Source organism: Carassius carassius, chromosome 32, assembly GCF_963082965.1.
Source record: "Carassius carassius chromosome 32, fCarCar2.1, whole genome shotgun sequence".
NCBI lineage: Eukaryota > Metazoa > Chordata > Actinopteri > Cypriniformes > Cyprinidae > Carassius > Carassius carassius.
This window is the reverse complement of record NC_081786.1, coordinates 21,832,955-21,847,629: the sequence shown is the minus strand read 5'-3', so window position 1 is coordinate 21,847,629 and position 14,675 is coordinate 21,832,955. Positions and strand designations below refer to the sequence as shown.

At 36.3% G+C, this 14,675-nt stretch overlaps 1 protein-coding gene across 1 annotated transcript in view; it reads right to left on the bottom strand.

Annotated features, from left to right (window-relative positions):
* Positions 1–11,844: 11,844 nt before the first annotated feature.
* ngb (neuroglobin) overlaps positions 11,845–14,675 on the bottom strand; it is a 3,314-nt gene continuing 483 nt past the window's right edge. The window contains exons 2-3 of the mRNA XM_059521178.1: positions 14,090–14,259; positions 11,845–13,926 (exon numbers count right to left, since the gene is read on the bottom strand). Coding sequence (XP_059377161.1) covers positions 13,774–13,926; positions 14,090–14,259 — 323 coding nt within the window. The 3' untranslated portion in view covers positions 11,845–13,773. The remainder of the gene's footprint in view (positions 13,927–14,089; positions 14,260–14,675) is intronic.

The following is a 14,675-nucleotide window of genomic DNA, read 5'->3' as shown; positions in this document are numbered from 1 at the left end:
AAACATATGCAAACACTCAAGTCAATGTCTTCAATACCTACTGTCCCTGATAAACTGTTCTTTTGAGATACTTTTTGATATTTATTTTTGTTCTGTTTGTATTCGCAAGCTGTTGATGTATACAACTTATTCAGTATTGGTTTACGGAATGTGGCTTGAGGTGTCATGTCATGTGACAGGGCGCTTATGACAGTAAATTGCTGCACATTTTTACATTGCAGCAGCACAGGGCGTAAGGGTATAAAATTAAATTGACAAAAACTTTATGCTGTTAAGTAGTGTCTCTATTTCATCATTCTATATGTTTAATCAAATCCCTAGCCTAACTAGTCCTGCACTGTTTGTGCTACACTGAGAAACATTTGGTGTTGAAATAATTTTTACTCAGAAACTACTAGTAAAAGGGAAATTCTGTCATCAATTACTCACCCTTGTGCTGTTCCAAACCCATAAGACCTTTGTTCATCTTCGGATCACAAATTAAGATATTTTTTTATGAAATCTGAGAGTTTTTTGACCCTGAATAGACAGCAATGCCACTACCACGTTTGAGGACCAGAAAGGTTGTAATGGCATAATTAAAATAGTCCAAATTTATTCAAAAATATCTTCTCTTACATGACAGTCTTTGACACATTCATGAGAGTACTACGATGCATTGTGTGTGCATTCCTCTGCTTTCAAAGCTCTGTTTTCATCGAAAATATCTTAATTTGTGTTCTGAAGATGAACAAAGTTTTTAATGAAAGCTTTAGCCTAAGCTCTGCCAGGAAGACTCAATCACTTTGTCACTAATTACCTTCATCATTATCCAATCACGTCTTTATACTTCGGTATAAAAGATCGGGACTTACACATGTTTGAGTTCGCAGATGCCGACGCGATAACAACCTCCACCCTCCCCACCACCACCAGGATGGTCCTGTCCTTACCTTCCAGGGGGGTCGGCTGCGCCCCTGCCTTCGTCTTCAGGCAGGAAATGCTGGTCCGCTACCCTCGGATTACGAACTATGGACGGGGCCTTCCGCCAAAGAAATTTAAAATAATGCTTGCTGAGTTGTCAATAAATGTATGCTTCTTACATTTTATCTCCCGAGTCTTTCTGGTAGAACTGGTTTTGAACAACATTAGGGTTAGTAATTTATGACAGAATTTTCATTTTTTGGGTGAACTTTAAGTTCCCTTTAAGTCAACACACTGAATTAAACTTGAAATTTTAAAGTAGAAAGATTTAAATAGTGATAAAATCTACATTAAAGGGATCATATGATGCAATTTAAATTTTTCCTTTCTCTTTGGAGTGTTACAAGCATTTGGTGCATAAAGAAGATCTGTAAAGTTTCAAAGACTAAAGTCTCAAATCCAAAGAGATATTCTTTATAAAAGTTAAGACTCATCCACACCGCCCTAAAACAGCTCGTTCTAACACGTCCACATGTCTACATCACTATGTGGAAAGATTTGCATAATGCTACCAAAATGTTCACTCAAAGAAAGAAGGTGTACCTTTTATTCTCGTTGTAGTATTGTTGTTGTTGCCGCCACCACCATGTCGTATAGACGCTGTGTGTTTTACTGTGAAAGCGAAACTACTTTGTTTGGCCTTCCCGAAGAGGCTGATCTGTGCTGGTCACTGAGGAAATATATTAACTTGGTACTGTGAATCGCCGGATCGGCTTTCACCGTGAATGAAGCAAAGTCCAGCCTGGGGTTGTTACATGTGGTTGCCACAAACCGAATGGACACTTGGACTTTCAAAACAGGACACGACTAGAAATTATGTTTAAATCACGTGTTGTAATGGGTTTTATGTTTATGTCTTGTCGCTCTATTAGACAACATCAGAATATGTTAAGGGGCATAACATTTCTGTCACACGCTTGAAGTATTCGGCCAATCCCAATGCACTAGATGTTGTCATGGGCAATCACAAAAAATTTTGTTGAAAAAAAAAACAATTAGTTTCGTGCAGCACTCTCCGAAACATTTTTCCTATAAGTGTTCTTCAGACTCAGAAAATAAAATGTCGCCTCTTAATTAAATCTCCTGCCGTACCAGAAGATAGCCAGTGGTCACTTGACTCGTCAACACTTGAAAACTGCCAATTATGTCTTTCCTGCACACTAGATGTCATTACCATGTGTTATATGTGCATATGTGTGTGTGTGTGTGTGTTATGAGACACCACAGCAGCACAACAACTGAAGCCGCACATGAGAAATGCTTCCAAAAAGTAGGACATTCACATTCAGTCATAAGGGGCCGAAGAAAATGTGGACTATGATGTTCTGCTTCACTGAGCTTCTAGACATAGCCTCTTAAAATTCATGATTTCTTCCCCTGTAAATATCTGTTCCTTAGACTTGTTATAAAGACCACAACAGTAGGTTACCAGAAAGGAATTAAGTTACAGTATATTCCAGGACCTCAGTTATGGAAGTTTCCCTGTGGAAAGTTCCATAGGTTAAGTAGAGCTGATAAATTGAATTAGATGTGTCCCACCATCAGATGCTTGTGGAAATACAAAATAAACCCATAAAAAATGAAAGATATTTTGATATTTAATTGATTTGCCCTTTGAATCGCTGTGAATGTCCATCCACAAGCAGTCTTTGGTTAATTTAGTCTATTCAGCGGTTTTTGTCTCAGCTATTATTTTCCTTTCTTTTGCAGAACTGGCAGGGATATCTGACGGAAGGCCAAAATGTGGATACATCTGAAATTCTAAACATTTTTCCAGAAGTAACAACCGGGAGACAAAAAACATTCTACGATTTTATACTGAGCTGTTTGTTTGTGCCACTTCTGGTCTGTATGCATGTGCTGAGATGTGCTTTTGCAAGGACACTGACCCAACCATGTGTCCATGCACACAGTCAGATAAAAATGGCTTACCAAATGATGATAGATATCTATCTATGGATGGATGGATGGATGGATGGATGGATGGATGGATGGATGGATGGATGGATGGATAGATAGATAGATAGATAGATAGATAGATAGATAGATAGATAGATAGATAGATAGATAGATAGATAGATAGATAGATAGATAGATAGATAGATAGATAGATAAAATTACTCGGTAACTTACAATAACTGCAATAGGTTAATAAGTTCAAATGATCCTGTGTGGACATAGTAGCACAACTTGCCTTTGCAAGGACTTTTCGGGATTAATTACACCGATGTTTACCTTTCAGGGGGGTGAAAATTCCCCGATGGTTGTGGTGATTAATATGTTGGAGGCATCAAATGTGGCTGAGTGTATGCCACAGCTCACCTCTCTAATGATAGGCTGTGAAGAGAAGTGAGTCTGCATACTAATTACCACAGTTTGGCCTGGCCCTGCACAGTCAACCTAATTATTTATGTGTGTGAGTGTGTATTGCTATAGAGAGGTGGAAAATTACCAGTTTAAATGATAGTAAAATCAAGGTTTTGCACTATTGTTCAAATGACACATATAAATACTAAATATTATATTTTATGCTGCAAATATGACACATAAACAGCACCTGAAGTAGCAAAAAGAATACAAAATGTGCCATTTACATATACTACTTAATATAACATTACATCTTAAATGTATGCCTTTAGCAGACGCTTTAATCCAAAGCAACTTACAGTGCATTCAGGCTATCAATTTTTTAACCTATCATGTGTTCCCAGGGAATCGAACCCCCAACCTTGTGTTTGATAGCGCAATGCTCTACCAATTGAGCTAATGTTTCACGTTTGTGTTTCTCTTCGATTCTTATGCACCAAAGCTAATTGTTGCCACTTAGCATATCTTCACATTTTTGTCGTTAATCTCTTATCAACTTTGTTTCATTATCAGCTGTAGTCATTCAACTCCCATTGAAATAAAGGTCTTCCATGAACTGCCCTTAATCTTATGCAAATGAGTTGTGAATACCATTAGAATTACAAATTGTGAAGGTCATGTGATCTGTAGTCAAGCTTAAATGACAAAAAGTGCAGGTGACATCCAAACTTAGAAATGTAGAGACAGTGCAGAAATGATAAAAAATACTAAATGACTTCTTTCTCAATATATGATGTTAAAAAATCATCCATGTTGCAAAAGTGGGAGCAAAATAAGACCAAGTGAAGGTATGTTTCATCAGTGATGTGCTCCACTTATGGGAGCAGTGACACTTGTCACAGTTGCAGATGTCAATACAGGAGGAAAAAAATTAGCTTGACATTTTCCTTCTGTCTCCTAAGCAACCTTCCTAAACGCGGACAGTCTTCAGGAGGTGAATACCCCTGGGAACAGAACACGCTGTTTTCTCCTCCTCTGTGCCATATGCTTGGAATAGAACTGCCACTGTTTTCCCTATTTGACTGCTACCTGTGTTTGTCTCCCCTGCTGTGCATGTGCATCTGAACAGCTTGATTTATTATGAAACAAGCTGTTATGTTAGAATGTTTGCATTTTATTAGCACATGGATCTTGATCAAGTTAATCTTTCTTTTTTGCACTATTATGCTTGACCAATTGTACTATAGTCAACATTCACTACCAGTTTTACATTAGTCATTATTTACAGACCCTCATGTCAGCTATATTTTGAAGAAATAATTTTATTTTATGTACCACAAAAGAAAAAGGTCATCTACGGTGCCCAGGAGGTGACATGGTCAGTTTAATTAGTTTTGTCGTGGCCACAACATTCTAACTTGTGGGAACGTGAAAATATGTTGTGGCCAAGATGAATTATTATTAATGGGAAAGTATATTTGTATAATTATTTTTATGTTTGCTTACCCTTTTAATTCGTGAATCGCTTTACGTAGTTAACTTTTTGTATAATTATCCTAGCAGTTGCTAGCCTACCATATATTTTGCAAATAAATGCCTGACAATTATGCCAATAAAGTTTTGATTTCATGATTGTATTAATGTCCATGTGTGATGAGAAATAAGCCTGTTTTGTTTTCTTTTACAAATGAAACTACATGAATGATTAACTCCTTAATTTCTTCAAACGAAACACTATAGTATTTATAATTACGGTATATTAATTAGCCAAAATAAAATTAAATATATGTTAAATTTAAACTGCATTCCAGCAAAAATTCCAATCAGCATAATCAAAGTGAAGAGATCGAAATAAAGGGAAAAAATTCATATAAACGAATATAAAAAATATAACCAATAATAGTAGGCTAATAATAATAATAATAATATACAAATAATAAAGGGAAAAGACTGTAGGATGGATAAAATTTATTCTTGTAGGCCTATTTTATATTACGCACTTTATGTAATATTTATTCATGATAAACTTAATTTACAGTGGCCGAGAGAGCTCAACACGCTACAAAGTGAGAAAACAACTTTATCAATTTGACAACACACACGCTGCAAATGTGCACAACACAATCAAATTAGAAAAAATGCACTGCAAATAGAAAAAAACACCTGCAAATTAAGAAAACAACTTCATCAATTTGACAACAAACACACTGAAAATGCTCACAAAAACCAAATAAAGAAACTGCAAATGAACTTCTTTATTTGTTTGCGTTGTGAGCATTTGCAGCACCTGCTGTCAAACTGATGAAGATGTTTTCTTGATTTGCTGGTGCTTTTTCTATTTGCATGTGTTTTCGGAAGTTGCAGGGTGTTGAACTCACTCGGCCACCGTATAATTTGAATGATGACCTTCGCAATACAGTTCGCTATCCAAGGCTAATATAATAATTTAATAATGTAATAATTTCTATAATAATATAATATTTTCTGAATTAAAAATAAAAAGTTAATGAATCCATCTCTGACAATCCTGGGTTGCTCTGGTCATGCAGGTTTGTTTATGGATTAAACTCATGGCCATGAGAAATGGATGTCGTTCATAGCATCTCGAGGCCACAACATACAGTAATATCATGTTCCCATTAGAAAACATGGCTAACATGGCCATGACTAAACTAAATTAACTGAACATGCCACCTCCGGGGCACCGTACATACAGGTTTAAGATTACGAGATTTGACTTTGATTTGTAGATCAACAATTCTTTTAAGCAAATGGTTTTTCTGCTGTACCTTTAAGACTTCTGTATGTAAATAATAAAATTGGCTAACTGTAATCTTTTAAAGGGGTAGTTACGATTTTCTAATAATAAGTTTGCTGGGTACGAAATGTGTTGATATGTAAATATAGGTGGACATATGTTAACATGGTCATGGTTGTGACTTCATAATTGTGATGATTATGATTTATTATGAATGCCTAACTTTAGCAGCCTAATTTCCATAAATTGTTCAAATGGACTATGAGGAAAGCCTTGCTTTGTGAGTATGTCTTCACAAAGTATTTCTACATTGTAGGCTACATCAAGCTATTTTATTTAAAAAGAGCAAGACAACCCCATGATTTGTCCCCCCTTAATAACTTTTCGTCCCAGATATGTCGAGCCGCACTGCTTTTAAATTTGGCATAAATGTGTGGTGTGAACTCTTTCTGGGAATTACTGTTACAGTCTGCTGCAATTTTCTTGGCAAACACACTACGACAACTTTAAATGTGCAGAAAGTATTTGATAACCATCTGACCGCTTACTGTGTGCAGTCTTGTATTTCCTGTCATTAGTGGGATCCTGAGATAAACTAGTGGAGATGTTGAGGAGAGGTGTGAAGACTTTGGCAGAGGCTGTGTCACAGAAAGACTCTCATTAGTAGAGGGAACATCAACACCAGAGACTGACATGTACAGTAAGGTGCCACAAACCCCTCGTGGAAGGTGTCGAATGAACCACACAGCTACTGATCCTACAGTAATGCACAACTGTTACAGTTAGCTTTTCAAATTTGGAATGTTCGGTTCAAACTTTGATCTTGGTTACCACACAGTGATGAATGGCCAATTTACTCAAAGATTAAAAAGTCTCATCAAGTAGATCATACCAGTGGTTTTTATGACCAACTAGTGATTTGTGAATGCGTAAAACATCTCTTTTGTTAGAGGCTATTTACATATTTGGGTATTTACTCATAGTGTATATGACATATTTCTAACATGACGCGGTGCATCCAAAGTTGCATATAGTATAATAAATTGCATACATAGTAGGTGAAAAACAGTATGTGAATATTATGAGTCTAAATTCACAGTATTCATAATACAGTAGGCAAAAAGTCCCTGGATGAGCTTTTATTTCCGGTGAGATTCCACAGTGCACATCTAATGGACACTTCACTTTTAGTCCACAGGAGATGATTTGTGAATGGCAGTGAAGTCACAGGTCACATGACAATGACAACATGAATGATTTCATGTTCAGTCTATAGGTATGTGAGCAAGCACATAGTGTTTCTTTACAAGATGACATCGACAACTACTGGCCTGTCATTCATAACACAGTAAATTTAGTCATTTAGTTATTAGAACTTTTTTTTTAAATGATTGTTGTTGGTACACTAAACTTTTCAAAAGTGCAAAGGAAAACCTTTTATTACATTGTTCACTGTAAAAAAAAATCAAAAGTTGACAAAACTTACAAGATTAAGGCAACCAGCTTCAGGAGATTTCGGAGTTTTCTCAACTCTCTTTTGTAGGAGATTTTTGAGGTTTCTTAAATATTTGTTGTATAAACTGAAAACTCAAAAATCTCCTGAAGCTGGTTGCCTTTTTCTCAACTTTTGATTTATGACAGTGTTGAACTGCACCGATTCTGTCGGAGCATCTACTGAATCAACAAATGACTCGTGCATTGTAGGTTTGATGCCAATGCATCATTTATTTAAAAAAGCCTTTAGCCTGCACTTGATGCACCACCAAGAAAGTAAAAATATATTGTCAATCTATAAATGATTTTATCTCCTAGCTATATTTATGCTATTATCTTAATCTGTACCTATACTTCACAGTAATGTGTTTGTTTTATATCCTTAAATATACATTTAAATTAGCCAAATAACATGAAGATAGTGTAGAGTCAAGCGAATCATTTTGATATTGATAGTAAACCAGAACACTGAGACAAATATGTGTGAACTGTATGCAGTCAATGCTTAAATAGATCCCAAAGCCACAGTCCAGCACTCTCTGGTCCTCAACAACTCTTTTCTACTGTCTGAGTCTCAAAATACAAACACTCCACACACTCTCTCACTCTGCTTGTCATGGTTGTCATGGTAATTTCCAATGCCCTGCTTCCAACACATTGCAGACTTTCTAAAAATAATGATCTCTAGTCTGTATTGTTTTTATTGTTTTTATTATTATTGCGCCTTTTTATCTCTGTCTCTCTCCCACTCTCCCACCGTCTCTCGATTTTACACTTTATTTAGCTTTTAGGGCAGATATAGTACAAGTGTTTGTGGCTTCTATTCTTTGGTATTCTTAGAAATATTCACAATTAATTTTAAATCCGGAATCATATGCATTTCAAATAGGAGCCTCATAAATAAATAAAAAAAGATGGTGTTATATAGCAGTGGTGGATAGACGCTGATATTTTTGGAGGCACAGTTTTTGCTTCTTATATGTGAGGCAGAATATGCTTAGGCTTGACAGTCAGCCTTCAAGACATTTACAATGATGCAGTGTAATTGAATCCACAAACCCAGTGAGCAGCTCTCGCTTCTGGAGTTTTGCTCCATCTCATCTACTCTGACAGTGTCACATCAGAGAGTGCAAAGGCGTAAACAGTATTTTTTCATAACCTTCTGATTATTGGAACTGGGACATTGTGAAGAATAACATAAGACAAATGCTATTTCTTTTTTCTTCAAGCCAGTGTGCCAGTGTTATATAAGGATCATCTTCAAGAAACGGTGTCCTCAAGACTTACAGTTGATATAACTAATGGGATTTAATAGAAATTTGGTTTAGATTTAACTCTGTAAAAGAAAAAAGAAGGACATTAGAATTTGACCTGAATCGTGCCTTAAAGGGTTAGTTCACTCAAAAATGAAAATTGTCATTAATTACTCACCCTCATGTCATTCCAAACCTTTAAGACCTTCGTTCATCTTCAGAACACTAATTAAGAAATATTTGATGAAATCCGAGAGCTTTCTGATCATGAATAGACTGCAACACATCTGAAATATTCAAGGTTCAGAAAGGTAGTAAGGATATTGTTAAAATAGTCACTGTGACATCAGTGAATCAGCCGTAATGTTAGAATTCTTTTGTGCACAAAAAAATTTAAATAACGACTTCATTCAAAAATGTATTCTCTTCTGTGTCAGTCTTTGATGTGTGTTCACAAGAGTACCACGGTACATGTGTATGACAAAGTAATAATTTTTGTATTCTTTGCACACAAAAAGTATTCTCGTAGCTTCACTAAGTTAAGGTTGAACCACGGATATCACATGGACTATTTTGACAATGTCTACCTTTCTGGGCCTTAAACGTGTCAGTTCCCTTGCTGTCTATTCAGGGTCAGAAAGCTCTCGGATTTCATCAAAAAATATCTTAATTTGTGTTCTGAAGATGAATGAAGGCCTTGAGGGTGAGTAATTAATGCCAGAATCATCATTTTTGGGTGAGCTATCCTTTTATATGTCTATATTTTAATTGATTGATTTATGCATTTTCTGAAGAATGCTTTTTATTTAACATTGTTATTCTGTGAAATTTTCCCATTTCAAAATAAAGGGTAGTAAGGGAGCACTTTTTTCAATAACATGAGCTAAGAGAAACCTTGGTTTGAAATAAACCAAGGTTTCTCTTCAAGTTTATATCAGGTTTTCATAATGTTTACAGTTTTTTACACATACTGGCCCTATCAACGGTTCATCTCTGTTATGTGTACAAAACTGTATACTGAATGCAAATAATATAGCATAGTGCAATGATATGTGCAAGCCCATTATTAGACTTAACCCTAAAAAAATAAACATAAAATGTAGGGTCAAAGTAAACTGTTTATTGTTATTATAAAAATATGACTATATGACTAATGGTAGAAATAATGTTGTTTTTTACGGGTTGGACTTGGGGTCATTATGATAAATAAATAGCATAATAAATTTAAGTCACAGCAAGACTGAAACTATACATATTTAGGATTTAGGGTAATTTAAGAATTAGCCATGTAAAAATGTTACTATATGTACCTTAAAGTTAATGAAGTTCAGCAGTTATCCTTTTTCCAAGTAAATGTATGACACTGTATGCTGAGATCGACTTCTAATATTATAAATATGACAAGGAGATTTATAGAGAGATCAAATATACAACCCGAATTCCGGAAAAGTTGGGACGTTTTTTAAATTTTAATAAAATGAAAACTAAAGGAATTTCATATCACATGAGCCAATATTTGATTCACAATAGAACATAGATAACATAGCAAATGTTTAAACTGAGAAATTTTACACTTTTATCCACTTAATTAGCTCATTTAAAATTTAATGCCTGCTACAGGTCTCAAAAAAGTTGGCACGGGGGCAACAAATGGCTAAAAAAGCAAGCAGTTTTGAAAAGATTCAGCTGGGAGAACATCTAGTGATTAATTAAGTTAATTGATATCAGGTCTGTAACATGATTAGCTATAAAAGCTTTGTCTTAGAGAAGCAGAGTCTCTCAGAAGTAAAGATGGGCAGAGGCTCTCCAATCTGTGAAAGACTGCGTAAATAATTGTGGAAAACTTTAAAAACAATGTTCCTCAACGTCAAATTGCAAAGGCTTTGCAAATCTCATCATCTTTAGTGCATAATATCATCAAAAGATTCAGAGAAACTGGAGAAATCTCTTTGCGTAAGGGACAAGGCCGGAGACCTTTATTGGATGCCCGTGGTCTTCGGGCTCTCAGACGACACTGCATCACTCATCGGCATGATTGTGTCAATGACATTACTAAATGGGCCCAGGAATACTTTCAGAAACCACTGTCGGTAAACACAATCCGCCGTGCCATCAGCAGATGCCAACTAAAGCTCTATCATGCAAAAAGGAAGCCATATGTGAACATGGTCCAGAAGCGCCGTCGTGTCCTGTGGGCCAAGGCTCATTTAAAATGGACTATTTCAAAGTGGAATAGTGTTTTATGGTCAGACGAGTCCAAATTTGACATTCTTGTTGGAAATCACGGACGCCGTGTCCTCCGGGCTAAAGAGGAGGGAGACCTTCCAGCATGTTATCAGCGTTCAGTTCAAAAGCCAGCATCTCTGATGGTATGGGGGTGCATAAGTGCATACGGTATGGGCAGCTTGCATGTTTTGGAAGGCTCTGTGAATGCTGAAAGGTATATAAAGGTTTTAGAGCAACATATGCTTCCCTCCAAACAACGTCTATTTCAGGGAAGGCCTTGTTTATTTCAGCAGGACAATGCAAAACCACATACTGCAGCTATAACAACAGCATGGCTTCGTCGTAGAAGAGTCCGGGTGCTAACCTGGCCTGCCTGCAGTCCAGATCTTTCACCTATAGAGAACATTTGGCGCATCATTAAACGAAAAATACGTCAAAGACGACCACAAACTCTTCAGCAGCTGGAAATCTATATAAGACAAGAATGGGACCAAATTCCAACAGCAAAACTCCAGCAACTCATAGCCTCAATGCCCAGACGTCTTCAAACTGTTTTGAAAAGAAAAGGAGATGCTACACCATAGTAAACATGCCCCGTCCCAACTATTTTGAGACCTGTAGCAGAAATCAAAATTGAAATGAGCTCATTTTGTGCATAAAATTGTAAACTTTCTCAGTTTAAACATTTGCTATGTTATCTATGTTCTATTGTGAATAAAATATTGGCTCATGTTATTTGAAAGTCTTTTAGTTTTCATTTTATTAAAATTTAAAAAACGTCCCAACTTTTCCGGAATTCGGGTTGTATTGAAATGAAATATCCATACACTCATTTCCAGCAAAGACCCATATGCAAGATTTTCTTTATTTCTGTCCTTTATTACAAATAAGCTTCCAACACATGTTTACATAGAGCCTTGACGGATCCTGATTCTAGTTTGATTGGTGACTGGCTGAGGAATAAGGATGTACAGTGTAATTGAAATATAACTTTTTGGTTACTGAGGAGCCAGGTCATAACATCGCTGTTTAATATCAGCTGCTTTAATGAGGTAGACATTGAGACAATTCAGTCACAGAATATCAAGAGAAAAAGCACAGAAGCAAACACTACACACACACAACACTTCAATGGTCAATAAACATAAACTATCATTTGAAAATGTTGTAAACATTGCATCTTCATAAAAGATTCTCAATACTAATAAGCTAGTCATTCCATAAAGATAGACATCTTAGAGGTTATTGGAAAGCCATTAGGTGGTACATACATATTCAGAAAAAGAGAACAGTCTCAAAGAGAGAGAGAAATATATATATATATATATATATATATATATTACACATAAAGTATAATAGTGCACCATTGAGCAATACATAAAATTAAAAAAATCATTCCACATACACCTAAATATACAGAAAAGGCTAGTAGGTATTGTCATATAAAGTAACATGTAAAATGTAACATACCCGCAGTTTCAATATCTGTGACAGTCCTACGCACTTTGAAATACTTGGCCTGAACCATTTAAATGTAGAAATATCTCTTATATAAAGAGGACAACATTTCTACAAAGCTATTGAATAGCAGCAAAAAGGTTATCATCGCTTTGAACATTTTTCTATAGCTCATAATTATGGCAACAAATATTCTTATCTTAGATAAGAGTGTGTGTGTTTGTTCTTAACTTACAAGGTTGTAATAAGCCAACTAATGCAATTTACTATTTTTAAAAAACATTACTCACAAAAATTGCTAACGAAAATTGTGAAATAAAATTCTTATTTATGGCTAACACCCACTGGAGTCAGTTAGCTTAAAGACATTTTGACTATCTACAATTGTAAATAGGTGAACAAATCATCTAGTCACTATGATATAACAGTCACTTTACGTGAAGTAACAGTCTACACAAGTCTTTCGTAAGTAAGCCTTGGAGTAGAGTGCGTCGAGTGTAATCCCATACAATGGAAATGTAAACTTATGACATGGCACAGGTTTATGAATTAACAGTCTAAAAATTCCAAAAGCTATTTCAGATGTAACAGTTCTCGTCATTTACTTTCATCGCCAGAAATACTGTTAATGGTTGAAAAATATGGCAAACAACATTTCACATGAACATTTGGATGGTGTCAAAAAATCATGCCTACTGATTGCTTATTGTCTTTGATACTATCATTTGGACCATATTGCCAAATACTACTATGTTCATGCGCAGTGAACATCACTAAACTTACAGTAAACTTAAACTACACACCACACAGGCAGGAGCATTAATTCTGTGTAATTTAGGGTTAAATTGTTGTGGCTTTAAAGGCCGTCATCTAAATTGATTCCAAGAGGCTTCAGAATAAAACTTTTTTCAAGTTGACCAAGCTCACATGGGCATAGTCAAACCTGTTTTACGCTCACATGAAACATCAAAACATCAAGACAGTCATTTAAAATAGTTGAAGGAAATACATTTAGTCATTACTATATGTACAAAGCAAATTTTGCTTTTGAAGTTTCAACCATAAACTATCTATGTCCTGCATTTTTAATAAGAATACTTCAACCTCATAGGCTTCGTTATCTACAATCTCAGTTTGCAGTTAGACCAAGCTACCAAAGTTAGGACCGTTCAGTGAGCCAAAATACAACTCAGATGAACTGATTTTCCCAATGGTGGTCCAATATTCAAGCCCCTCACTCTTCGAAAGGATTTTTGAGTAGTTAGTTTGTGGCCTCAAGGGTGTTCCAGTGTGAATCTCACATCTAACTCCTTCTCAGTTGGACTTATGTTCGCCATTCTTAGCCCAGCCTCTGGTCATGGCTGATACCACGATGCTGTACATATTGAGCCAAGCCTGGCGCAGCGGTGTCGTGTAAGCCGGACCCAGGCTGGACTGAAGCATATAAAGCAGGGACTCTCCAACCACCTAGGGAACATGTGAAAGAACCCAGTCAATCAATCAATGGTCTGGGAAATCACTGTGACTCTCCTGAAGATCACTGTCAATCTCACTGTCATCTTTGATGCTTGAGTGTTACAGATGTAATTTCTGTCACCATAACTAAACCATGTTGGCATAGTGTACTCACAGTAAAGGACTGAGTCTTCACCCCAACTGCCTGGTGCTTCCTGCCCAGGTTCAACAAGAAGTCCTCCAATGTATGTAGGTCATCAAGATGGCTCACAGCTGCATCGATCACTAACATCACCTGGACAAATGTATACAGTCGGTCTTGAGCTGGGTTTACATGGCTGTAAACTCAGAAGTTGGGTCAAAGTTAGTCAAAAGAAAGAATCATTATAGCCTAAATCAAGGGTGTCCAAAAATCTGGTAAATCGCCTCCTGCAGAGTTTAGCTTCATCCTGTTCCAACACAACTGTTTGGATGTCTTGCTAGTTCAGGTGTGTTTATTTGGGGTTAGAGCTAAACTCTGCAGGAACAGGGTCCTCCAGGACAGGATCTGGCCCTAAATTAACCACGTGGCTCTATGGTGCAACCAACAACAACCAAACATATAGAAGCATAACTTCTGACATATAATGGGAGCAAATGCAGCTTTCAGGCAAGTTTGCTGTAGGTGGAGGATGAGTATTAAAATCTCCATCTAGATATATCTTGACTCATTGTGAGGAACTTTTCAGTTACCGGCCCATCAACTACTTTACCAACAATTC